The sequence below is a fragment of the Pagrus major genome, chromosome 11 (assembly GCF_040436345.1).
Source record: "Pagrus major chromosome 11, Pma_NU_1.0".
NCBI lineage: Eukaryota > Metazoa > Chordata > Actinopteri > Spariformes > Sparidae > Pagrus > Pagrus major.
Window position 1 is genome coordinate 27,432,369 of NC_133225.1, and position 26,575 is coordinate 27,458,943.

The following is a 26,575-nucleotide window of genomic DNA, read 5'->3' on the forward strand; positions in this document are numbered from 1 at the left end:
TCCGGAACTAGCTTCATTGTTTTCCGCAATGCTAACAGTTGTTTAGCTGCTGGCCGCCTACCCGCGACTTCTTCACGATGTCTGCTAAATTAAGCGCTCTGACTAGTGATTCTTACATCGATATAAGTCAATACAGAGACCAGCATTTTAAGGTAAGTAGTGACGTATTCTTGAGGACTATTTAAGGAAGCTAAGGTTTTTATTTCAGTGAAACGGTTTGTGCTGTTAGCTCACAGTGAGTGAGGGTTGCAAACAGCAGAGCGGGCTGCTCGTGCTTTGTATGGATCATTGATTTGTTTGTAACCTCAGATTAAAAACCTTTCAGATGTGCTCTCTGAAGGAAAAGCGATATCGTTATCTCGTGTATTACTTTGGCTGGAGGTCTTTTTGATTCTGTGTTATGGTTTTGGGCTGGAGCTATAAGAAAGATAATTCCCATTTTACCATCATAAAATCAGCTCATCTATTGTTAGCTTCAGCAGCAGAGACACCAGTGTCCCTGGTCAATGTCCCTGGTCAGTGTCCCAGCCTCCTGGAAGTGGAGCTTACTTATATTGTCGATGTGTTTTCAGGGAAACCGTTATGAACAGGAGAAGCTGCTGAAGCAGAGCCACACTTTGTATGTTGGGAATCTCTCCTTCTACACCACCGAGGAGCAGGTAGGATCATTTTCATCGTTTTGGAGACCAAATCATTCTCATTACATTCTTCAGAGGTCTTTTTTTGCTAGTGTTTCCATCTTCTTATGGCCTGCGATTTTAATTTAATGCCCCAGAAGTCTTGTGACTCCAGCAGTCACACCATTCTCACTTGTGTGTCTTTTATTTTTGTAACTGTTGAACAGGTACACGAGCTGTTTTCTAAAGGTGGAGATGTCAAGCGCATCATCATTGGTCTGGATAAAGTCAAGAAGACAGCCTGCGGATTCTGCTTCGTAGAGTATCCTTTTAAATATGAGACCCAAATTGAAATGGTTCTTAAAAATACCTGATGCAGGTACACCTTGATATCAAGCAAAGTCAACACGTTACCTGCCTGGTTACTAACTGCCACGTTTTATCACTGTAGCATGAAGTGTCCATGTTGCAAGTTTAGGACTCTGTGACAGACCTTAACCCCTGCTGTACCAGATACTACACACGTCTAGGCGCTGAAAATGCCATGCGCTTCATTAATGGCACACGGCTGGACGACCGTATCATCAGGACAGACTGGGACGCCGGCTTCAAGGAGGGACGGCAGTACGGCCGTGGCAAATCTGGAGGACAGGTGATGATTCTGACCCTTTTTTCAGCTCTTGTTTGGACATGTAATTATCCTGCTGCCAGGTGTTCTATGTAAAAATGTAAATTTAAAGCCCTGGTTCTCTTTTTCCTGGTACTTTCAAAACACCAAGCCACTGCTTCAGAGTGATTTTATTAGTTTTTAAGGTACCCTCCTGTGCTGTCCTACATCCACACAAAACTCAGACGGGCAAAATTTTCAGTGAAAAGTAACACCGTGGATATCTGTTGTAAAACTGTATTTTAACAAACCAACGAAAGCATAGATGTGGTACGCCTAACATAAGAATTAACAGCAATAAGTAAGAGAAAAGTAAAGAAAGTTGGAAGCGAAAAATATAAAAGCAACACACTCCACCGTAGCTTTACACAGCACGTAGCTGTTTGGGGCTACATTTGTGTTCTTAATCTCATATTAAATCTGTAAAAATGTAGAGTTACAAACTTAAAATGAACAAATCTTGCCGAACCCTTGGCCAGTTCTTAGGGAACCCTTTTTGGGAACCAGTAATGTAAGACTCAGACTGGATCTTAGCAAGCTGGTACAGTCACACCCTCTATGAAATTAGGATGAGCTTTATGAGCTAAGATGAACTATGTTTGAAAGGAGCTCCCAGCTTGCCCTCTAGACTAGAAACCAAAAATCGTCCATACTGATGTATTACCAGAAGTTGGCTCAATGCAGATCTCTTCCTGTCAGTGTATATATGAGCCAATAAAGAGACAAGACAGTACTGAACAGAAAATGACAAACTAGGTTTGAGGTCATTTAGAAACTCCAGAGACGGCTTGAACGAGCACGGACAAATCAATATCGCAACTGTAAAATACTGTGCTTTTGCTATCTTGGTCCCAATTCTCAAAAAAAAGAAAAGAAAGATCTGTATTGAGATGGTTGTTTATGTTTAGTGTGTATGTTTTAAACTCAATATCAGTTAAACTTGAGCTTTTACTAAGACCAAGCTGGACATGTCACAGAAATAAAATATACAGTTTGGGAGTGTTTGCTAAAAATATAGGCAAAGAACCAGCGTTAAGGAGCATATAACTACTGAGTAATTAGCCACTACTGACCTCAAACATCCTCCGGCTGCTTGTGTCACAGTATTTTTATCTCTTACCAGCTTTGTCCATCGGTCACATAAAAAACATTTCAAGCTTTTCTGCAGTTCAGCATTTTTGGAAAACGATATAAAGCACTGCACAGTATGGCATTTGAAAAATGACATGTACTGAAATGCCTTTCAAAAAAATCAATACTGCATATCATGACATTTTAATACATCGGCATGATATTTAGAAAGTGATATAACTTCCAAATTAATTATGCATGATTAACCGTGGCCTTTGAAGAGACAGCATTACTATAGCATGGCATTTGAAGAATGAAAGCATATTATTCTGCTAACAAATACAACATACATAATCATTTTTGTTGTTTTGGGACTCGCTGAGCCTTCTGGGAGAGTGTAAATAAAGAAACATAAATATTGGGCTAAGAAATAAGTTTGTTTTTATTAGTATGTAACTTGAGGATTAGACCTCTCCACTCAAATAATGAAAGATGTGCCTCCCGGCTGTGTTTTTTCATCTCTTGTGTAGGTGAGAGATGAGTACAGGCAGGACTACGACCCAGCCAGAGGGGGCTACGGTAAGCTGGCTCAGCAGCATCGACCCACAGAAGCCCGTAATACGTTTTAGACTGAACCCACCACAGCAGTCTGCCCGGACTACACAGAGCCCCACCGTCGGTCCTGGATCAGTTTCATTTTCCAACAATGCTACAACACGCTACTACAGATTGTTTGTCCCAGTGTTACCATGAAACTCTACAGCAGGTCTGCTCAGACTGCTGGACCCCAGAGATAAGCAGCTGGTATTTATTTCTTTGTAAAGGGTTGTCTTCTTCAACACCTCCTATCAGTCTACATGGTCGCACAGGCCAAAGTTAATGTGTAATATTCAGTGATTTCATTGCATATTCATGTACAATAAATTTCCCTCCAGGCTGGAAAGGCTCTGATTGCATGTAGTGACGACGTATCAAATACCAAGATAAACTGATCTTACTGAGTCTCCATGTCAGGTTAGATTAATAGTCTGATGAACTAATAGAGAGGAAGATTTCTGTTATCATCTTACTGATTCTCATGAATGAAACTTTGTGTCCCAAATTGTGTATACTTTTTTTTAAATAAAGATTTTTTCAACTTTTTTTGTGGTATTTTCTTCGGAATCAGTCTGTTCTGGTCTGTTAATGCTTCTGTGTGGATATCATTCAACTCAGGCTTTGTAGGGCTAGAACAATACTATATAGGTGGTAAATATTTACCACCTTTGAGTTGTGTGTATTTAACTACTAAAGCAAAAACAAGTAATATAGTCGAGTAAACCTGCATTACAAGATTTTGGCCTCCTGGGTGTCAGTGGAAACAAGATTTTGACCATGTTGACACAGTGTTGTTTACACACAGTAGACTCTGCAATGTTACCATTCATTCGGAGTTGTGTTTGTAGCCACTTGATGAATTTAAGTTAGTGTTCACTACTTCTGGTCTGTTCTGGTTTTGACAAACATCTGCGGGAAAGGTGGCTCTTTAATCTCTTAATGAATGCGTATACTGTATCGCTGTGTGTGTTTAAGCAATTCACTGCTGGCCAATATGCCAAACAAGGAATCAATGTTAAGTGCATAAGAGGTCATGTTCGGTTATACTGTATCTAATCTGTGACCTACAGATGCACACCAAACACTTGAACACCACTCCACCAAAGCTGACATGGTGGTTGATGCATATTTCGTCTATAAGTGGCCATTGGTGCGTCTTATAATACTGCAACTGTTCAGGTTCAAATGCCATGAAACAAAGGGCTCGTCTGGGATTTGCACCCCAGACCTCTCACACCTGAAGAAAGACCCCTAGACCAACACGCCCATGTTAATGACCGCTGCTTCTTCTTTTCTGCATTATTTTCTCTGTGAGCAGCTGTTAGTGCCAATTTGGTGAATCTGCAGGTGTGAACAGCAGTTCTGCCATGAATTAAGGTACCTTTTTTATTTAATCCACTATTTAGTGAGCTTTGGAGGTGCTGGTAGCTGTATATTTTTAACCTTCGGACAGAGACAGGCTAGCTATTTTCAAACTATTCCCAGTCTTTATGCTAAGATAAATTACCTATATACACAGTATATTTCATCTGTAAATAGCATTTAGACATCATTGCATATTACGTGTAGATGGACCTGTCATTTTGTCAAAACCTTGTATCAATTAAAGCTTTTGAGAGCTTGCAAAGTTCATTATGTGGACAATGTCTCCTTTTAATGCTCTGTACTTTATAAAGAATTATAATTCTTCTAGTGATCATTTAGTGGAGCAGTTGTTTGGGGCTCAGTTCCTTGACAATCCTCATTCCACTAGTAATAAAGAACGTGGTATCTTGGCAGTGTATGAGCAGTCAGCTGTTCTCTTATCTCAAGGTGAGCTGTATTAGTGAAGTGGGGAGCAGAGCAGAATACTAAGCAGCTGAAACTGGCTTCAGCTTAGCTTCAGACATGCATTATATCCCCACCACTAATTCCGCCATCAGCTATTACACTTAATTCTTAATCACATCCTCTCAAGGAGATTTTGAAAATGAACACAAGATGGCAGAAGAGGAGGTGGAGTGGAATAAATAGGGACAGAGAGATGTGACAGTGAACCAGCAGTATACACATGTGGGCAGATCTCACTGTGATCAGAGAGGAGCCTCAACTGCACTTTTTACTATCCCAATACCTCAATACAAAGGAATCATTCCACTACCATCCAGCCCTCCCAGCCTCCCAGCCCTAAAGTGGGGGATTTCCATGGGGTACCTCTGCAATTGGCAGGGCTAAATGGGGTAACATCCTTAAAGTTTTTTTATAACAGGATAACAAATCATTCGATCATTATCTTACCTAAGCTACCAGTACAGCACCACACATCTGAGTCAGCTGAAGGCCTGAGCCATGTGGTGCCGTTGTGCATTAAAACTAGGCTAATTATTAAATAGCAAGCGAGCAGAGAAGTCAAGATGGTTAAAATAGCTAAAGGTAGGCTAACTCCTAAATTGTTTACATAGATAAAAGTAATTTATAACAGCAGAAAGGGTTAACTAAAAGTAACGGGGAAAATAGCTAAAAGTGATGGATAAACAGACTGAATGATTGGCTAAAAGTAGCCTAATGGATAGTTGCACCAGTGTAGCTAAAAGATAGCCTGAACAGTTGAAATGACTAGCTAACATCACAGTTGAAAGATTTTGTCAAAAGTAACAGATACACAGTTAAAATAATAAGTGAAAACTACTGAATAAACAGTTGAAAAGATTAAAAGTAAGTGATAGAAAATTGAAACAGCTGAAACGATTGGCTAAAAGTAGTCTTAATGGAGATTTGCGCCAGTAGCTAAAAGTAGCCTAACAGACAGCTTGAAATAGCTAGCCAACGTAACAGTTGAAAGCATTAGTTAAAAGTAACAGATACACAGTTAAAATAATTAGCTAAAAGACGTGAAAAAAATGTTGAAAGTATTAGCTAAGTAACAGATAGATGAAAAAATAAAGTATAAAAGTAAGGGTTAGGGTTAGTTAATAGAAATTATTTGCTAAAAATAGCCTTATGGATTGTGCCAGTGTAGCTAAAAGTAGGCTAACAGATTGAACAAACAGTTGAAATAGCTAGCCAAGATGACAGCTGAAAGAATTAGTTCAAGGAAATGGATACACAGTTAAAATAATTAGCTAAAAGTAATGAATAAACAGCTGAAAGCATTAGCTAAAAGTAACAGATAGAATGTTGAAATAATTCGCTAAAAGTAATGAATAAACAGTTAAAATGACTGGCTAAAAGTAGCCTTAATGGATAATTGTTGATAGCTTAAACAATTGAAAAAGCTAGTTAAAAGAACAGTTTAAAAAACTGGTTTGAGTAACAGATTCGCAGTTACAATAATAAACTAGAAGCAATGAATAAAGAGTTGAAAGCATTAGCTTAACAGTAACAGACAGTTGAAATATTTGGCTAAAAGTAATGGATAGTTGAACCAAGATGAAAGTAGGCATTTCAATTAGCTAGCCGACAATGGAAAGAATTAGCTAAATATGACAAATTAACAGTTCAAATAATAAGTTAATACTAACCCAAACTAAAATGAACCTAAACAAATCAATAGTAATAAAAAACAAAAGTGTAATAAATATCAGCTTTATGTTATACTAAACATTATCTTAAAAAATCCACATAGTGACAGGTTTTCAGAATGGATGGATGGAGTCATTCATGCTATGCTTGGCCTCATCTGAGATGTGGGGGTCCCGCCGACAGAAAGGCTGGGAACCACTACAGAACATAGAGGATGCGGAGATTTAAAGGTGAAAGCAGGCAGCATTATAGGCTACACTGTCTCCCTTCCACATCCATATTCAAATCTCTTTTGAGACGGACAATGTTGACACCATCATCAGCTTTGGTGTCAACTGCTGAAGGGATTCAAAGGTTTTATTCTGATCATGATCTATAAAAGCTATATGAATATCCAAATCAGGTGTATTCTGTGTGAGCCTCACGACTGATCCATTTTTCCATGCTTCTGCAGCAAAAGATATGCAGCACACTGAGGCCCCAAGTGTGCCCGACTTTATACGGCTCTTGCAGATTTACAACATTAGCTGTTATCATAGTCAGGTTCAAAAAGTCAAGTTCAAGTGGGGTCAAGTGAGAATTAGACAGGGCCAAGGCCAGAGCCAGAATTAATGAGACAGTATGCTAATGAGAGGTCTTTTTGGAAATATGGAAATAAATACTAAAATCCCTGCTTTGTCTCACTGAGAAACTCATTACTAAGGCAGCCTGTCATTGGCTGTTTACAGATGATGCAGATAACGATCCACCATTTCAATGAGTTACAGCTCCCAACGCCAGCCTTTAGCGAGGCGATGTCCCCCAACATGGTCGTAATAAAGGGTGCTTCATGGATAAACAGACTACCACACCAGCATGCACTCACTCATGTCCATCTCAATCTCCTCCTCCTGCTGTCCACACACTCTCATGTAAATTTGCTCTGGGGCTTTTTTACTCAGTTCCGGGTCACAGTATAATTTGCCTCCAACTTTGTGAAGTTCATTTTATGTTTAACATGAGGATGTGGCAGTGCAAAGGGCCACATCTTCTGAGTTTATTTTGGAAGAACTTGACTGGTCTGCTGAGAGCCTTGACCTCGGCCCCATTCAGCACTGTTAGGATAAAGTGGGACACCAGCCATGAGCCAGGCCTGATCGCCCAACATCAGTGGCCGACCTCACTAATGCTCCTGGGGCTGAATGGGAGCAAATCCCTGGGGCCAGCTGCAACATCTTGTAAAAAGCCTTCACAGAAGACTGGAGGCTGTAGAAGCATCATGGCCGTGGTTTCCAAATAAGACTCTTGACACCTACAACGGCTGTTAGGTTCGGGTGTCCTGAAGCCTTTTACTTATTGGCCATAGTGCTTTTTTAATACTTGTGGCCACAGTATAGGTAATTTAGTTAGCTGTCACCAGATTATATGTTATGTTTCACCCTGAGATGAACAGAGAACAAGCTTGAGTTTGAGGAGTATGTATCACAAAATGACTTGTTTCATTATCGGAATTTGAGCCACTCGGTCCAGTGAAATGGATGGAATGAACTGGAAAGTCTAGAAGAGCCACGATTAAATTATTTTATCCCCATTCAAGTTAGCCGGGTGCTAAACCAGCAGTTAGCTTGCTTGGCCCCATAACAAGGAAGATCCCAGGAAGTTGAGCTTTGTTGGCTTTGAAACGCCTCCGAGCAGCTTTCATAGGAATGAATGGGGCTCTGCCTCTGAGGCTGAGTCCAGATTTAATATAATGTCCTTGGTTATATAAGCCCACCGCTACGGCAGGCAGTGACGGTAGATCCAGTTTCTATTCCCAAAAGTTTAAAATACAAACTCTGAGTCGCTCGTTAATCCAGAACACTGTCCTCTGTCCCTCCACTCTGGTCTTTTACTCAAATGAACCGCACAGAAAGATATATTATGTGTCTGATATCTGAACTGCACAACAGTTCAGATATCAGCACCACAAATACGGCGGAGAGGTTCCTAATTATGCGTAACTTTAAGCCTTAATGTAATTGTGAGTTATATAAATGTGGTACTCCCGCTCTGCCCTGGAGGTTGATGCTTGGTTTCACCACTCAATTTGGAAATGCGGAAAATACTCATCGTTTCAAACTTGCAGTCTCGGACACAGCTGACATCACCCGAGGCTGCACCTAAAGTGACATAAGGTCGTTACACATTACAACCTGAGGTCACTGACGGACAAATGCTTCCATCACTGTTCTGCAGTGTCGGGAGAAACATCAACTCCTCCGTATTTTATTTCCTCTAAGAGAATATCAGCTGCTGGCATTTCAAACAGTCCAATGACTAAACATGCAGATTTCCTGTTATTGAGGCGGATCTCATTACAGCAGAGTAATTCATTCCTCAGTGATGGCTAGTTTGGAAACTCATCTACACTGAAGAGCTGCAGCGAGCCCGTAAAGAAGCTAAATTAGCAAACGGTAGCTTGACATTTTGCGGCCATCGGGGAAGTATTTGTGGGAAATGAGGTGCTTTACATTCAGCCAAAATGTGATCACCAGTAGCCACTGAGCGGTGTTGTGTGATTAAGGCTGAAGAGGGCTCACTGAAAGCATTTGACAGGTAGGAGCTCCGTGCCTTATAAAGCCTGTCCTTCCACACTGTTGTACAGTGTTTCATCATCCGTAGTTTCATTTAATCTGTTTCATCTGTCGTCCCATACGTCATGCAGGGGAGATGTAGGGAACATTAAAACAAGAGTTTTATGTCAGTGAAAATTATGGACAAAAACTTCAAGTCAACGCTATATAATCAACTTCAGGGAGCAGAGAGAAAGAGTTATGATCCTACAAACACCTTCCTAGCTCTGGACAGGGGAAACAAGCTTTTATTTGGTTGTCGAGTAACTTTGAAACATGTAACCTCTGAATGGACAAAGGTCCTGTAGCATGTTTTCCCTCAGTCTGTCTCTCGGGAGGTTTGTGTGGTATGTCAGCCCTCCTTCTTTCAGCAGATGACTGACTAAGATGAGAGAAAGTACCTGCTGTAACAGACAGGTGCTGTGTGGAGAACACAGCACGTATGGGAGGGTGAGCAGGAGAGGAGAGCGTACAGAGAAGGGAAATAAATTACATTTCTGAGAAGAGAACCTAATTTGACTCCTGGAATACAGCCGGGGGGCAACATTAAATGCATTAAGAGCAAGTGAACAGCAAGCAGTTGTGTTATTACTGAGGGTTACAGGGAAATGACATTATTATAAATGACTAATTGTCAAAAATGCACAGAATTTGTTTCCTTTCACAGGTCGCGGTCCAGGTAGTCGATCTACAGCAGCAGGGCCTGCTTAGTTACTGTTGCTATGTCTCGACCATTCTGTCTGCGTACTCTGTTACGAATAGATAGATAGAGACTTTATTTGTCATTGTACAAAATACAATGAAATTTCAATTCCAATAATAACAAAAGCTGATGAAGCCTCAACATTCATAGTCGTTTTTGGAACAATAGCTCGTTGATTTAAGGCAGAGGAAAACAAAAGGATGTTTTTCATTTCATCAAATCATCAGTTTTACCATCCGAAATGTCGAGCTGCTAGCAGACTTCATCAGCTGTAGCTAACATCATGATTGAGCTAACGTTTGTTCCATGAGTTGGCTGCAGATACTGACACTGTAAAAAAGGATTATTTTTCCTTGAGGGCTACTATATGATATGGATAAAGCTACATGTAAAGAAAGTCTCAGGAAAGAAGTTTGCTGATCAATGTAGACGATCGGACTCATAACTCACTCTAATACCATTCTTCCACCAAGATCAGTGATCATATGCAGGTTTTTAAACGAGGGCAAACCCGCTAAAAATAGGCAATTGACCATATTGACCACAGTGGCCATTTTTCTCTGTAATCGTGCTCAGGGTGGGAAGCTGAATTGTTGTACCGCTGTGTTCCTATAAAGGGAATCTGACTAATGTTATTGTTTGAGCACAGAGGGATGGACCTGACACACACCCACGACTCTGGCAGAGTCGTCTGTCACGGGAGTGAATGCCAATTGTAAGCATCCACATTAAAGACTAAAGCAAGATCTTAGTGGGTGTTCTGTCCGGTGTGAAAGAGATATAACACTCACGCTAGCATAGTTTATACTTGCACAAGCAAGACAACGCTGAGATTTATACTTTAACATTACAGCTATTTCTCTTTTAATGAAAAGGCCTGTGATGAGGACTAAAGTGATACCTTCCTGGATAACCAATCCAGCTGTTATTGCTGATCTGTACACATCACAACCAGTTTACTAGTCATGAGGAATCATTTCCAGCCTGTGAGCCTGTTTTAGAAACTGTGTTCATGCAGTGTGACTGACAGGGTCATTTACCAAATCGCAGTTACTGCAACAGTTGTTATGTCCATAGGAAAATGTCTACAGGCACAACTACCTCCTGCAGTGTGAAAGACTGATGCAATTTCTTCTTCTCGGTGCCTTTGAGTGTAGCCAGAGAATATAAATCCATAGCTTTTCATATATATGAACATAATTCATAATAAAAAGGCTTGTTTCAGAGCTGCTGTCTGTTTGGACAGATTCTTCACCATCTTTTTCTCTGTCCTGCTCCGGCTCAGAGAGCCTGTCTGTCATAGCTGCTGGACTGGTGATGCTCGCAGGTCGTTACGGCTCGTAGACCTCTTGGTGGGAAGTCCTGGCCCTAATATCACGCTCCACAACACTCTCAATACCCCGCAGCTTTCTGGAGAGCTTCACCTTGTCCTCTGTGCTCAAACAGCCCCACAATACATGTGTTCCTCATGCTCACTCAGTAACAATCAATGTCAGCGCTGTGAAACACTTACAGGAGTGAAATTTGAATACTCTCGTACCTCTGAAGCGTGTGCGTCCAGGTTTTCTCATGACAGATTTTCTATCAAGCGCGAAGCTTGAATTTTCTACCCCAGTGTTTTTCCTCTGATACCTAACCTTCTGTTGCTTTTGCTTCTGTTTCCCACAAGCTGCCAAGCTTTCTTCTTCTATTTCTCTTCTACCTCTTCTCTCTCTGCAGTTCTCTCCTCCTTCTCCATTTTTTCCTTTATGCTGGTCCACTGGCTGTCCGGGACACTCTCTGTCTCCTGGTGGTCGGTGCTTCATTCTGATTTGTGGATCTGGATCATCGTCTCCCTTAGGATTATCAGCCTCTACTCTCCCTTTTCCCCCCTTTTCCACCATATCTATATATTTGCCTGTCTGCTGCCTCTTCAGTGTTGTGTGACCTGTCCTGCTTCCAGGTCTCCCTGGTTGAGTGGAGATTGTGGGGTTCAGGTCCTGCCTTTTTGGCTTTACCTGAAGCAGCTGAATGGCCTCCTGGATCCATATTCTTAACATGTGGTATGCAACCTAAATATACTGTTTATTGTGTGATTTTTCGCTGATCTATCCTGCACACACAATGTCTACTGCACGCCTGTCCATCCTGGCAGAGGGATCACTCTTCTGTTGCTCTTCCTTTTCCTCCCCGCCTTTTTTGAGGCAGTTTTTCCTTATCTGAACCGAGGGTTGAAGGACTGAGCGTGTTGTGTGCTGTACAGATCGCAAGGCCTCCTGAGGCAGATTGCGATTTGGGATTCTGTGTAAATAAAATCGACTCGACTCGACTACCTAGGTGTCTTTAAACGCGGTGCTCTAAGTGTAATCTATGTGCGGGAACAACCGCCACGCTTGAGCTCCTCTTGCTCGAACCACAAAGTACCTGGTCCCTTCAGCAATCATGTTACGGCTAATTGAACACAGCTATAATTACAGGAGAATTTTTCAGTCTGTTTCAATTTAGTACAATCCATTTGCTGCCTCTGTTTGATCTGCTTTCCTCCTCCCAGTGGTGCTGGTGACTGCAGCCGTGGAAATCGAACGTATACAGTGGCTTGAATATTCCAGAAGCAGGTAACTACTGCTTCATGAGCTCCCCCTCTCGCTTTCTCTCGTCTCTCGGAGGAATGGGAGGATGGTGCAGTATGTCAAGGTAGCTTCAATTTCACTCACACTCCTTTCTCCTTATAACTGAGGAAATCATTTTATACAGTAGTTCTTAGTTCAGAGCAGTTCACCAAAGTTACAAACGTGAAAACAAACTTTTCTCAAGCACTGCCGACAGAGCGACAAATGTGTCAGAACAGGCAGCGATTTCATACTGATAAAATGTTCAGAAGTTAAATATACTTCATCGACCTGATTACCACAGTAAATGCCCTTTTTGTCCAACTCTCAGGCATTTGGCATTCTCACTGGTGGCAAATCTTTGTGGTCACAGGAGGTGACAAATGAAAAGAAACCACTTCCACCAGAGACTGAGCTCAACAACAACAACAGAGCCTCTTCATCATCTCCACCCTGAAACACTTCTTATTTATTGGTTCCCCAATCTTCTCATCCATGGAGAAGATTAGATAAGAGGTGGGATGTGGCCCAGCAGTAGCCGCCTCTCAGCCGGCGGGGGTCCTCCTTATCGTCCCCTCAGGTCAGCCGGTGATGTCCAGGCCCGGGCTGCAGCTCACTAACGAGCAGAATCCTGCAGAGCCAATGTCATCTGTGGGTCCAGATCAAACCCTGTCATCCTCCATCTGCTCAGGATGCGAGACCTATATTTATCCTCCCTGGAAATGTCTATCTGGACATCTGTCTTTCTGTCAGCCTGTGTGTGTGTGTGTGTGTGTGTGTGTGTTTATCCATCTGAATCTCTGTCTTTTCTCTCCTTTCTCACAATTTACAGTTCCACCTGACACCAGTTCTTACATAGCTTCGAGGCTTGAGAAGCAAACTTCAAATAACAAATTGAACTTGAAGAAATAGAAAGGGGCATTTTAGGGAAACTCATATATTTAAGTTATAATTTTTGCACACAGTGTTCTAGCTTTGGTGTAGTAGGTGGCGGTAATACACCTTAACACTAGTTGCCAACAGTCATACAAAGGGAAACAAAGGAAAAAGCTGCAGTAACAGATAACCGTTAGCTAGCTAGTGTGTGGCGGCTACTCACTGATTTACTGCAGCTGTGCAAAATCATGTGACGACAGACATTTATGGTTACAAACTGTCTCTCCACCTCCCTGCACAACATACAATGTTATTCATTTGACAGAAAACAGACAAAACACATAATAAATAAAGTTAAGATGAATTTGACTGAGACAAAATAAAAACAAAACATTTCTGTATTTACCACAATTATATGGTTATTGTGAATTCTTTTGGCCACGATAATCGTTTAGTGAAAATCTGATATCACGACAGCCCTACTTTATATAGCTTTAAATTTTATAGTTACGACTAAAAGTTTGCTGATTTCACATATCTCCACAATGCAAATCAATGGCCAGTTTCTACCTGGAAGAAACTGTTGTTACCATAACAGCACAGTAATTTGGTCTATATGCTACGTCTTTGATATCTACTCAATTACTAGTTTGGAGTAAACTCAAGCTGTCATTTTCTTTGCCTAACAGGTAAATTAGGTCTGAAACGTAACATCAGTTAAAGTTTTGTTATTTATAATCTTTGTCAGCATCAAACATACATTTTAGATGAATTAGATGTACATGCCTTAAAAGACCATCATTAAAAAAGACTAATCGTATGTAAGCGAATGTGTGATGTGGAGGTATTTTAACCCAGAGGTTACTGTTAACAAACATTGTGATCCAGTCTATTGTAGATTAAATGTTGGGTGCTCTGTTATTATTATCAACCACAACTGGTCCGGTTCCATAGCAGTTGCAGTTTAACTGACGTCCTTACATCATTGTTACAATTGTCAGATCTGTCACCAAGCGAATGTCTGCAGACGTCTTTTATCTTCAAATGCCTTTATTGGAGCTTTATCTGAAGTTACTCTTTTTGTTCTTGCAGCTGCTTGGTGATTGTTGGTCTGTTGAAGGGCTTTTTCTGCGATCAGGTTCTGGCTTGTGAGGCTAGTATGGTGTTGCAAACAAATAAAACATTCTCCAGCAACTGGTGAGCTAACTGTTATCCATGTAACTTTTTTTCTTTTAATCTTATCTCCCTGTACATTGAAAGCAAACTTAACTGGAGTGAAGCAGAGGACTGTCACTGATTGGAGACAACATGATACCAACATCTGATTAATATAGAATAGTTTTTCTGTTCGTTCTGACTCAAGCAGAGCTGACTCCAGCAACATGCAGGGTACACTCTGATTAATTATTATTTTTTTTACAATCTTATGATTAAGTAGGTGAAATGAAATAGAAATAGAAATAGAAATAATGAGAAACACTTTTCCCTTGGATTATTATTAGATAAAAAAGACAAAATGACATGTTCAACCAGAGTGAAAGCCAGAAACTCACCAGCAACTTTGAAGCCTGGATCAATGAAGCACCTGTGAGGATATCATCTTGCTGTGGTTAAATGGATGTTATGCCTCTCTGATTCCACAGAGACAGCTTGCATACAGTTATTACTCTAGTATAAGGCAGGCACTTAAATATGTAATTAATACCAGCTAAATGGAGGGAAAACTGCTGTCTGCAGGAATCCCCAAAGAGCTGAATCCCTAATATCAGCACCATTAACTGTCTCTGGAGGAGAGTAAAAGATCCGGATTTAACTGTCCAAATGAAACGCCACTCACTTCACATCAAGCCCAGTCAAAGAGCTGTAGTTACTGCTTGTTATTTGGGATTTTTCACAAAAAGCTGTTTGGACATTATCTGTCAACCCAGTTGGCAGAATAAATGTTGGCAATGTACGTGTCTGCAAACAACAGATTAGGATTAATAATTTGTCCACAGACACACAGAACCGGATGACATCGCCGATATGCAACAAACCAAGTTATTACAAGTAACTTGCAAATTTCTAGAACCCAATTAAAAACAGGCTCAATAGGTATCAGTTCAAAAGGACAGAAATAAAACCTTGAAGTCAACACAGTACATATATATATATATATATATATATATATATATATATATATATATATATATATATATATATATTTATTTATATATATATATAAATATGTATATATATTGAATGTCCATGAGGTGAGGTAAATGTGTTTCGATTTCCTTGTGTATTAGTGGCCTTTGTTTAGGTGTAGTGGTTATCTCTTTTGTTAGGTATTTGTTGCATGTTGCAGTTGGCTACACATCAGGCTTTCAGTGATACACTGAGTGCAGCGTTTAAAGTGAAAAATTAGTGATTGGTGAGGTTCAGAATACACAAAGAAGGAATCACAAAAATGCTAAAATTTAGCTCTGAAGGCCAAACTTCAAAAACCCAATAACTTAAAAAGTATTTGGAGAACAGCTACAGAATTTTGCAAGTTCCCATGAATTTAATAGAAGTCTCAACATAACATTTTTGCAAGAAAATCCATGACATGGACTGGGAAAAGCTCTGGATTTTGGGTGAATTGGCATGGAATGACCCATTATGGTTTGGTTGAACATACCTGATGTAGTCACCACAAATATAGCTGGAGATTTCAGGACTTCCCGTCAAATATATATCAGTTTTTTGTGCCACAAACATGTCTGGAAATTGTTACACGAGGTCTCTGTAAAATTATCCAGTGGTGTCATGCTTACAAATGCTGAAACGTCAGAAGTACCCCATGGTATCACGCTTGAATAATAAAACTCAGTCTCAGTCAACTGAGGTCACTGGCTTGGTGGTCTTCTGTCTGTATCTCCACCACCATCCCCTTTACCTCCAGATATAAAAGTCAGGTCATAAACATATAATGTGAATGTGATATGGTACGTAGCCTATGACATGGACAAATGTGAATGTATAATTAACATTTTATCCTGGTAACGGGGCTGTTTTCATTAACAATTAGTAGCCCTTTTCACACAGAGACTCCTCATTATCGCCACAACGAAGGCTCACCTTTACGCTGCCTTTGTTTGTTCACACTGACCCAAGAAGCGCCGGCTTAAAGCCGCTCTAGTGTGTCATTTTATGCAGCACGCCAGCACTGTGGAACCAAAAGAGGCATGACGGTACACATCATGACATTGACATCCGTGTGTTTTTTTTCAACGTGTTTCCACCTGTTAATCTAAACATGTATCCTCCGACTGTTTACAATCATATGGATGCAGTTATAATGTGATTCTGACTCTGAGATCCTGACCCACCATGCGTCCTGGAAAGTGACAAAGTTACGTCTTTTGCTCTAAATGACATAATTACATAATCACCATCAGTAAACAGCGGATCCTGTGTGGCTCTCACTCGCGGGGAGAGATGCTCTTTTCTGGGGGAAAGTTTACTGAAGTCTTGGTCAGGAGGGCTGATCGTGTAGGGCGACGAAGACGTGGTGAGTTAAAGTCTTTTGCTCTAAATCATGTCACATAATCACCGCCACTCAACTGCGGGAGCCGCCTGGCTCAGCTGCAGGGGACAGACGCTGTATTTAGGGCAGAAATGTGACGAAGAGTCGGTAGGACAGACAGGATGACAGACACTTCTCCACGTATAACTGCAGTATTTTTTTTCTCATATAAGTTGCCAAAGACACTACCAGTTACTATGTTACTGTTGTTTGGTCCTGTAACGTTACTTTGTGGGTTGAAGTGTGGGACATTTCTCTATATCTATATGATGAGTGAAGGATCTGTTTAGTTGTCAGACTGTGAACTCATCAGACCGACACACTCCTGATCCACGCCTCCGGCTTTGCCATTCACACAGACGCCGTCTCGCCTCTGCTGCTGATACTACCTCCAGAGGCGGATCAGAGCCGCAGCGAAACTGTCCCCCCTCTCCGCATCTGAAACTTTCACACAGACGGCGCATGATTCCCTCATTGAAAGAGCAGTGTGATGGGGCTAGTGTTTGCCATGATATTAGTCAGATAAGATGGTGTCAGGCATGCAGAGTTTTGCTGGCAGGCCGTGAATAAACCAAACAATATTTCTTACAGTCATCCTCAGGTAGCTTGTTACCTGGTCCAAAACAGGGGACTTTAAAATAACGAATCCTGAATAAATAATAAATAACTCCATATTAAATAAAGCTGAGGAGAAGCTGAGGACCATGTTTGTGGAAGATGAACAAATCAAATTAAGAAAGGTGTTGTTTGTAAACCTGCAATATTAGAATGTTTTGCGGATGAGCCAGAGGAAACATGAATACTGATATCACTTTTAGAGAGTGTTGTTTTCTCTTCTCTTGTCTGACCTTGCTTTATAAATCTAGTCTCACAAGTAACACCTTGAGGCTGTGTTTGTTTTCATTACAAGGGTGACTGGGCAGAGATGTGAAGCAGCTCTCATCCTACTGACAAAACCTTCACAGCCCAGAATATTTTACAATTGCCCAGTGCCAGCACACACTTGGATTATTGGACATCAATAATATAATGATAATAAATAATAACTGATCGCCTATAGATATGAAACTGAGCACTGAGTGTTGAATTGGACACCTGTATGTGAAAAGTGAATCTCTTGCCTTCACCCACCAGACCGCCAGCTCCATGTGACCCTGAACAGGAGTAAGTAGGTTTGGAAAGTGAATGAATAATACAAGTAAGGGATGCAGAGGTTCATCTAGGAGCATGTGGCAATAGAGACACTGAATATTTTTCCAGCCAAATGTCCTGCCAAAAGCCCAAGAATCCAGCAGCAGATGTTGTGAATAAGAAGTCAGAGAAGGAGTGCATTGATCACTTGGCCGGCTCCATTTGGTATGCAAAATAAATAAGAGCATGTGGAGGAAAAAAATGGGGACAGGAGATTGTAGAGTGGCTCGGGAACAGCTGCAAAGCAAAATGATTCATTTCATTTATAAGCTAATTAAAGCATCATATCAGGAGTGGTGGCTGGATAGGCCACTGCCCAGCAAACCACAACTTCCTTCCTTATCCCCTGACCCTGCCAAATTATATGCCGCGGTTGAATAAAGTGTGTATTATTTGATAATTTAAGATAACTTTTTATACAGCGAAGGTTTGCTGAGCACACATGCTCTTTTTCAGCAGAAGTCACAAACAATTTCTCTGCAGAAGTTACATACAATTACACCTGGGAGCTGTCCAGCTCCACCACACACTCTCGCTATTTGCCCCAGAGCAAGTCCAATTATGATGATAGGCACGGTCACCATTATAAGCTCCGATATGAAATTTCATCATCTCATATCAGCTGAACTCGACCATAAAGGACACTGGGGTGAAATAACCTCAATTTTCTATCAATATGCAGACAGTGAGGCAACCGACACATGACTGCAGAAAATCCCGGAGTTAAATGTACTGTGCTCGAATGTTCAGCCGTGAATATTCCATTCCAGCTAATTCTATCACAATATGTTTCAAAACTCACCGAGTGTAAAACCTGTGTGAAATGTAAATGAGCCAGCTAAAACTATACACACCCTCACACTGGAGATAAAAGTGATAATAAGAGTGATAATCACAAGAGTGATAATTGAAGTTGATGCGAACTGTATGCGTCAGCACAGAGCCTCTGGTGTGTCTGCATTCTGAGACCCAAATCTGCCGACCATCACAAACCCCAAACCCCAAACCATACCCCCACTTCTTCTCTTTTTAACTTTCATGATGAAGCAGTGGTTCCTCAGCCTTTATGTGTGATGGAGACACCTCCGCAGGCCTGTCAGATGGACTCTTTCTCTACTCCTTCATGGCTTTTTATTGATGGTATTTAACATTATTGGATCTGGAATGGTCCTTATATATTTTTCATACAGTTGCACCTTCAGTTTACATTGATTTGGTCAAGTTTGCAATAGTATACTAGAACAACTTGGAGTGACAGAAGTGAATGTTGCAACAATTTACTCATTATTTTTAGCCAGAAATTTCAACCCTTTCTTCATTACTATTGGCTAACTAGGCTATGTCAACTATTATTCAGCACTTTTAGCTAGCTCTTTTCATCCTTTACTTATAGCTAGCCAGCTGTAATTATGTATTAATTACTTTTAGCTAGGTATTTCATTGTTTTCCATTACTTTTAGCTAATTATTTCAACCATTTATTAATTGCTTTTAGTCAACAATTTATTCAGTACTTTGAGCTACCTAATTAAAACTATTAATTCATTGCCTTTGGAAAGTAAGGATTATTTTAACCACTTGTCCATTAGCCTACTTTTTAGCGAAATGTTTCCACCGTTTATTCATTATCTTCAGCCAGCTGTTTTAATCATTTATTGATACCTTTTAGCTAGCTATTTCACCCAGTCGTCCATTACTTTTAGCTACCCTACACTGGCAGTTGGCAGCTGTAAAACAAGTGTAAACCAACTGTGACATCACCAATTGGTTTGTGGGCTGTTTGAAACCTTGAATTTGGCATTATAGCTCCGCCATTTTGTTTCATTTTTGGAGCCAGCAATGACCATATTTGGTTGAGAGGGTGGAGCTTGGAAGGATTCGCATAGCTACGCCTCCATCTTGATTGGATCTGACCGAGCACCCGAGGACAAGCCATGGTAGAATTGTAAATCAAAACCATGTTTCATTGAAGACAACTTGAAACTAGAGACTGAGACTGAGACCAGGAATTGTTTAGTAAGTACTAAATCAAGTAAGAAAGAGGGTCATTTTATCATAAGCTTATATACAACTGGACTTCTTTTTGCAACTAGTGGAGTCGACCCCTGCTGGACACTACACTAAGAGTTCAGGATTCATGCTCTTTCACATTGGCTTCACTTTCTAGATTCAGAAGCTCTGTCCACTATTATTCTGTCTAGGCGGTAGAAGGACACCCTGGGATACAAGCAGCCCATTGGGAATCACTCAACTATACAAATAACATGTTGGATTGCACTCCAGAGCCATTTAAAAGCTGCTTCTTGTTGTGTAATTCACAGAAAAGGCATCGCAGTACCTCATCTATTGAAAAGATGTTACGAGGCGGGCTGAAGAAATGGGAAAAGCGGTGCTGAAAGGAAAATCAACAATAGTAATGTGAACAAACGGAGAGATGCCCAGTGGGGGAGCTGGCATTACTGGACTCACTGATCTGAGATCTAGCGCGAGCTCTGACCAGATTCATGCTTGACAAGCAAGGGAGAGAAAGAAGTATTGTGTTGATGGAGGACTTCTAAGTCTGTTTGTGTGAGGGAGCCTGTATGTGAGTCTGCATCTGTTTACATATTAATGTGCAGAAAGATTTCAATTTCAAAGTGAAGCGGATGTCTGGATAAATGATGCAGTTACTTTTCACTGACTCCATTGAGGCTCATTTGCACTATATGCTAACTAGGGCTAACAGCAGGTGAGAAAGGAATGAATACCAGCAGTAGATTCTATCTGACAAACACTTAACTCCGTCCCCCATGTAGCTCTGGAGAGGGAGACTATATTTGAGCTCTGTAAAAGAATACATAATTATAAATCAAGCTGCACTGATACTACAATTGCTCTTATTGGTGTTGTGTTTTGCTGCAGCAGACCTTAATAATAAAAAGACCCCACTGTACACTACCTCTCCAGCACCAAATGGTAGAGAGACAAAGTAAGCAAGTAGTTATTGAACATAGTGGAGAATTCAGCCAGTGGAAGGCCAGATATTTCCCTCAGGAGTTGGTGGAGACCCAAAATGAGCAAACGACAGTGAATACTGGACTTAGATTGTCATTTGGAGAACAGCTCCAAATCCAGTGTTGCTCTGGGTTTGTGTGCAACCGTTTGCTAAACTGTTCACCATGACAATGTTTTTGTCAATGTTGTGTTTCTGCTTGTTGTGCTTCCTTCAAGTGGCCAAAAAAAAGGGCTTCAGTGGAGCTTCTGTGTTGTGCTGGAAGCTGGTTGTTAGTTTATGTGAGTGGACTCATTTCTAAACATTTCTAAACTAATGTTAACTACTGTTGCTCTCCGTTAGCGGAGAGAGGCACTTAGGCGAGGCAATCGGAAAGTAAATAAAATCCCAACTGCAACTAGAACTGTCACAAAAAAACTGCCCCAAGTCCTTCACAAAGAAATCCACAACAACTTAAACAAATCATCTATAGGCTTGTATAGGCAACAAAGGGAGACGGGGAAGGTCTCATTTTCACGTCATGTTACAATCCACTCACATATGGCCAATAAAAAAGTCATGTAATTTGCTACAAATTGTTACATGGAGCCCCTTTAATTTACAAGTGAGGAATAAAGTTATCATTGGATAAAGATCACATTTTGACTTGCATCTCTTTTTAAAAAACTGTTTCATAAAAAAAAGTTTATGTCTCTTCTGAATTTACAATTCTGCTCTTGCCAGTTCATGTTTTGTTTTGCTTTTTACATTATGATCCCCCTTGTGCTTTATGATTTTATAATGTGTTTTTATTTCTTTGTTTGCTTCCCTGTAGAGCACATTGTACTTTGCGTGGAGCTCTGAAAAAAAAAGCTCTTGAATCCTTTTCAATTCCATGAATACTGCTCTCTGGCCCACCTGACCTCTGACCTCGTAGCATGAGAAGAAAAAGTTTCTATCGTGAAAGTCAACAAATGATCAGATTCTTGTTTCAGCCCTCTAAATTATGTGAGAAGGAATCCACTTGAGATTTTACACCCGCTGTAATAGTACGTAAGAGAAAGTAGTTCTTTTAGTCAGCAACAGCGCCTCTCTTCCTTTTAGCATTTTTGACTGGGGCTTATTACTGAGCCAGGAAGCCTTCACTTCTCTGCCTTTGCTCACTGAGGTTTGACTCTCCCCCAAGAGCAGCTCTGCCTCATATTGTTAGCATGACTAAAGCTCAAATTCGCTGCACAGAAACCTGATCAAATGTGTTAATTTAGACAGACAGATCAGATATGACCCCAGCCCTACTTACTGTCTATGCACCTTCAGATCAAGCTGCAGCACTGGGCCTACAGGGGAGAGAACCAGTTGTGCATACGGTCAGAGGCTTTAATATGGGATTTCTTTCTCTTTTTCTGCAAATCACTGAATAACTTTTCTTGAAACTGTACTGTTATTTATTCCTTTTAACTCTGGTCTTTTTGCAGCTTCCTTTTGAGTTTCCTTTTAAAAGCGCATGAAATGGAATTCATGCAGGGCACATTCATTATGAAACAGCTCGAAGTAACAATAAGTACAACTATTATAAAACATGTTTGGATTCAAAGCTGAATGAGGGACATTTTCATGGTAATACTTAAAAGAGCCGGCTGAGAGGAGCCGATGCATTTTCACAATGTGTGAGAAATTACTTTTGTCACACCTGCTCTGCAGAATGGTTTCACATTCTGTGTGATTGTAAGGCAATTTCATCAGATCTTTCAGATATGGCAACAAATAATCAAGAGGACAAACAGCATCAATCCAATTTTCAATTTTGCTTTTCACAGAGGGAGAGGATGCTGATGGTGGAATTATGTTCCCATATACAGCACGATGTCCTGTTGAGAGCGGGAGCTGCTCTTTGAATTTTCAGAAGTGTTTTTACTACCTCACAAGTGTTTTGTAGAAAGAGGAAGAGCAAAGTCCTTGAGGGAACAAAGCTGGTCAGAACACAGAACAAGAGTGGGAAACAACATTAATGACTACTCAGCTTTGAATTTCTGTCGGTTTAACGTTTATGTTTTATTTATTTAATTCATCAGAGGGTGTTTCAGATATCCAGCTTTTTAGTCACAAGCATCTTCTACAATAATTAAGCCTCTTAAGATGATGTAAAGTCTGCAACAATTTAAATAGGTAGCTGGTAAGATCTCAAGTAAGAGGCTAAATATGTGAAAGAGCAACTCAACCCTCCAGCAGTGATGTTATCAAAAGGCCACTCAAGGAGAAGGCAGGATTGCTTTATGGTTCTGATTGTTACTTGCTCTGCTAATGTACTCGAAGGTGAGGCCAGACAGCAGCGCTAATAATTGGGTTATTAAGTGAGTGATGGGTGACGACAGGTAGGCGCGTGTGCTTGCATAGAAAAGTAACATTAGGTAGTTTGGCTTTGGGACTTCATTTGCCTCATTCTGTTGGTGAGTTGTCCGTTCTGTATATTCTTTGTGTATATTCTGTTAATATATGAGGTTGTTATTACCTCCGCCCAGGAGGTATTGTTTTCACCTCATTTGTCAGCAGGATTACACAAAAACTACTGAACGGATTTGCACGAAACTTAGATGGAGGATGGGTCTCGGCCTAGAAGAGACTTCATTAACTTTTGGGGTGGGTCTGGATAGAGGGAGGGATCCAGGAATCTTTGCTCACTTTCTTCATGTGAGGTAGGGCGTTTTTTAACATTTTTGGTAATTTCTCAGGGAGTGACAAAAATCAGGCGTATTTAGGTGGCTGACAGAGCACAACAGGGGACTTTTGGGACTTGGCAGTGGTACGAGCTATACTGAGTGCAATCTTAGTCACTTGGATTTTCTGTCATATTTTCTTACTACTATTACCCTATTGCAGAATACAAACTCTAGTAATAGGTTGTTAAGTAACTACGATGATATGACCTGACCTCAGTGTAGACCAAATCACAGTGATGTCCTGCTAACATCAGTCAATTCTGGGTAGAAAAGCAGTGGTTGACTGTGATATATGTGGCAAAAATGGCAAACTTGTTTATTTCTGTTCTCATGTTCAGCCATAATTGTAAAGTTTTGAAGATAAGACCCTAACACTTTTATACACAGTGTTGCTTTGTCATCTCACCGTCAGTTGGACTAACTGGTTAACTCTACCCCTCTTTCTCCCAAATCATTTCCTATCTGCATCTGTACTGTAACCAACGGAGTAAGGCAAAAATAATAATCAAAAAAGAAGTAAAGAAATATAGCTAAAAAAATATATATTACTGAGTCCCTCCCATTTAGCCTACTCAAACACCAATGGACATTGTTATAATTTTTGCTGTATATGTGTGCTCATCTTCTACCTTTGTCTGTTATTATTAGACAGCAGATATTGCTATAACATAGTCCACTGATCCCTTTATGTGCTGTCAGTTGGTGGAGCACTTAGAGATTGTTGTGGTGTGTGTGTGTGTGTGTGTGTGTGCATGTGTGTAAACCCCCGTCACTCCTGCAGCACTCAGTCCTCCCTCTGGGTTGAGACTACCCGCTGTCTCTCACCACAGTGCTTCTTCTCGTGTCATTAGCCAGATTTCCATCCAAATGTAGCTCACATTTTGACAAAATTTCCTGTGCAACTGCAAAAGAAAATGCAAGTTAGTGTTGTTATGGAACTTGAGCTCATCAAGAACAGTTGGTGGTGCTTATTCTCCAGTCAGGTGTTGTGGAAGAACACCACTCAAACCTCAACCTCAGGTGGAAAATATGATAGAAATATGTCACTGGTGACATCTCATTAATTTGATAAACGTTTCAGTCTCTTTGTCATTCCACACAGACCTGATGTTTTTGTCTGCCACTTGTTTTGTCTCTTTAGTGGATGTTTAAGTCACATGTTTCATGTACACATGGGTGTTGTAGCTGGTATATGAGGCTGGGACGCTGTGCTTATGCTCTGGTTAGGGTTATGGACAATAAACACTTAATTAGGATCAGGAAAAAAAGATACTTTTTAAAAAAATTATAAAATTTTTTTTGGTCACCACATACGCAGCTGGAAATGTCCAGACTTCCTGTTAAAAATATTAGGTTTTTACGCTTGTTCTGTTACAAAGTACCTGTGCCACAAAGCTATTATGACGTTAGGCAGCTCACCTGATGGATTTGCTCACACACAGCCCTCAAACGCACTCATTTATTCAAGGATTCTGCTTTTAATGAAAGGTGGCAGATGGTTGTTATATCGATGCCTTTTGTCATGATATGTTACCCTAAATATTTATGTGGAGTGTTTCTCGGTAGCAGTGTTATGTGTGAAAAAAATGTGCGTGTAAACAACCAAGATAACTGACTAACATCATCTAGCTTTGGGACACTGGTGTCAAATCTTGGTGATTCTTAACAATAGTAGAAATAATCAACGGGGGAACATTCTTTGGGTGACAACGGCGCTCTTCTTGGAGTGAATACTGTTTGTCTGTTCACTGTTGTTTTAACTCGGTTTCTATCACTCTTCATCTTCACCTTCTTTGCCTCCTCCATCAGCAGGTTTCTTTTTCTTTCATAGTGTAGAGTTTCCACAGTTCTTCCAATTGTTCCACCGTTACCGGGGGAAAGCGACCAGGGAAAACAATGCCTCTTCCTGTTTAAGTTGTGCAATGGCAGATGGGCTTTCCTTTGTGCTATGATTTGACCTTCACTTTTCCAGGAAAAATCCAGCCAAGTGGCAGACCGAACAGAATAGTGCTTATCGGGAAACAATCTCTACATGGATGGATGTCATGGTTTGAGTTTTTGGTTTAGTTATTTCCTGTTTTATTTTGAAGTTCAATCCTTGTGTCATGTTTTGCTTTTCACTTCATCCCTTTGTCCTTTTCCTGCCGTTTTTTTTGCTCACCTTTGTTTCATTTGTTAATTAATCCCTGTATATTCAAGCCTGTGTTTTTTCTCTTCCTCTTCGTCAGTTCGTCTGTTTCCCTGATGACTTCCTGTTGTTTTGTCCTGTCTCCTGTGTTCATAGAGCTTTTTTGGTTTGCACTTTATTAAATTTTTGTATTTTTCTACTTCTTTAGTTCTCTGATTTGCCCCTGCCTGCCTCTTGTGCTTTTGTTGCCTTTTGTTACCAGCTTTTTCATGCTTGGACCTGCTTTTACAGCTTTATTTTAATAAAGCCCACCCCAAACACTTTGTTTTTTACCCTTCCTGCCTCCTGAGTGTCTTGCATTTGGGTCCTCAGTATTTTTGCCACACATGACAGTGGAGTCATTTTTCTACAGCGATTACACTGTGCAGTCAGTATTTACTTCAGAATGATACACTGAAGCAAAAAGGTTGTCTTTTGCCAGTTTAAATAAACAATGAGTGGTTATTAAAGATGGCTCTGAATAAGTCATTGAATCAGTTTCTGTGCTAGTTGCTTTCTTTTTACAGTTTTTCTCCATTGGTTTGGCTCATTTCTTGAAACAGAAATTACATTCTCAAAATTACATGGACAAACCTTCAAACCACTTGGCAATTGTTCACAACAGAATTGAATTTCTCATTCATTCCATCAAATTGCAAATGTCTTAGTACATCTTTGCAAATGATTAAGAACAGGTAGCCTACAGTTAGCACAGTTAGCCTACATTTAGCACAGCTAGCCTACATTTAGCACAATTTCCAAGTGAATA

At 40.5% G+C, this 26,575-nt stretch overlaps 2 protein-coding genes across 2 annotated transcripts in view; one reads left to right on the forward strand and one right to left on the reverse strand.

The window, feature by feature from the left end:
• LOC141004522 (protein NCBP2AS2-like) overlaps positions 1 to 26,575 on the reverse strand; it is a 123,265-nt gene that overhangs the window by 6,034 nt on the left and 90,656 nt on the right. The window lies entirely within an intron of this gene.
• ncbp2 (nuclear cap binding protein subunit 2) lies at positions 13 to 3,498 on the forward strand. Its single transcript, XM_073476484.1, has 5 exons — positions 13 to 152; positions 573 to 659; positions 845 to 939; positions 1,131 to 1,269; positions 2,886 to 3,498. Exons 1-5 carry the CDS (start codon positions 78 to 80, stop codon positions 2,982 to 2,984), a joined length of 495 nt encoding a protein of 164 aa, XP_073332585.1. The 5' UTR covers positions 13 to 77; the 3' UTR covers positions 2,985 to 3,498.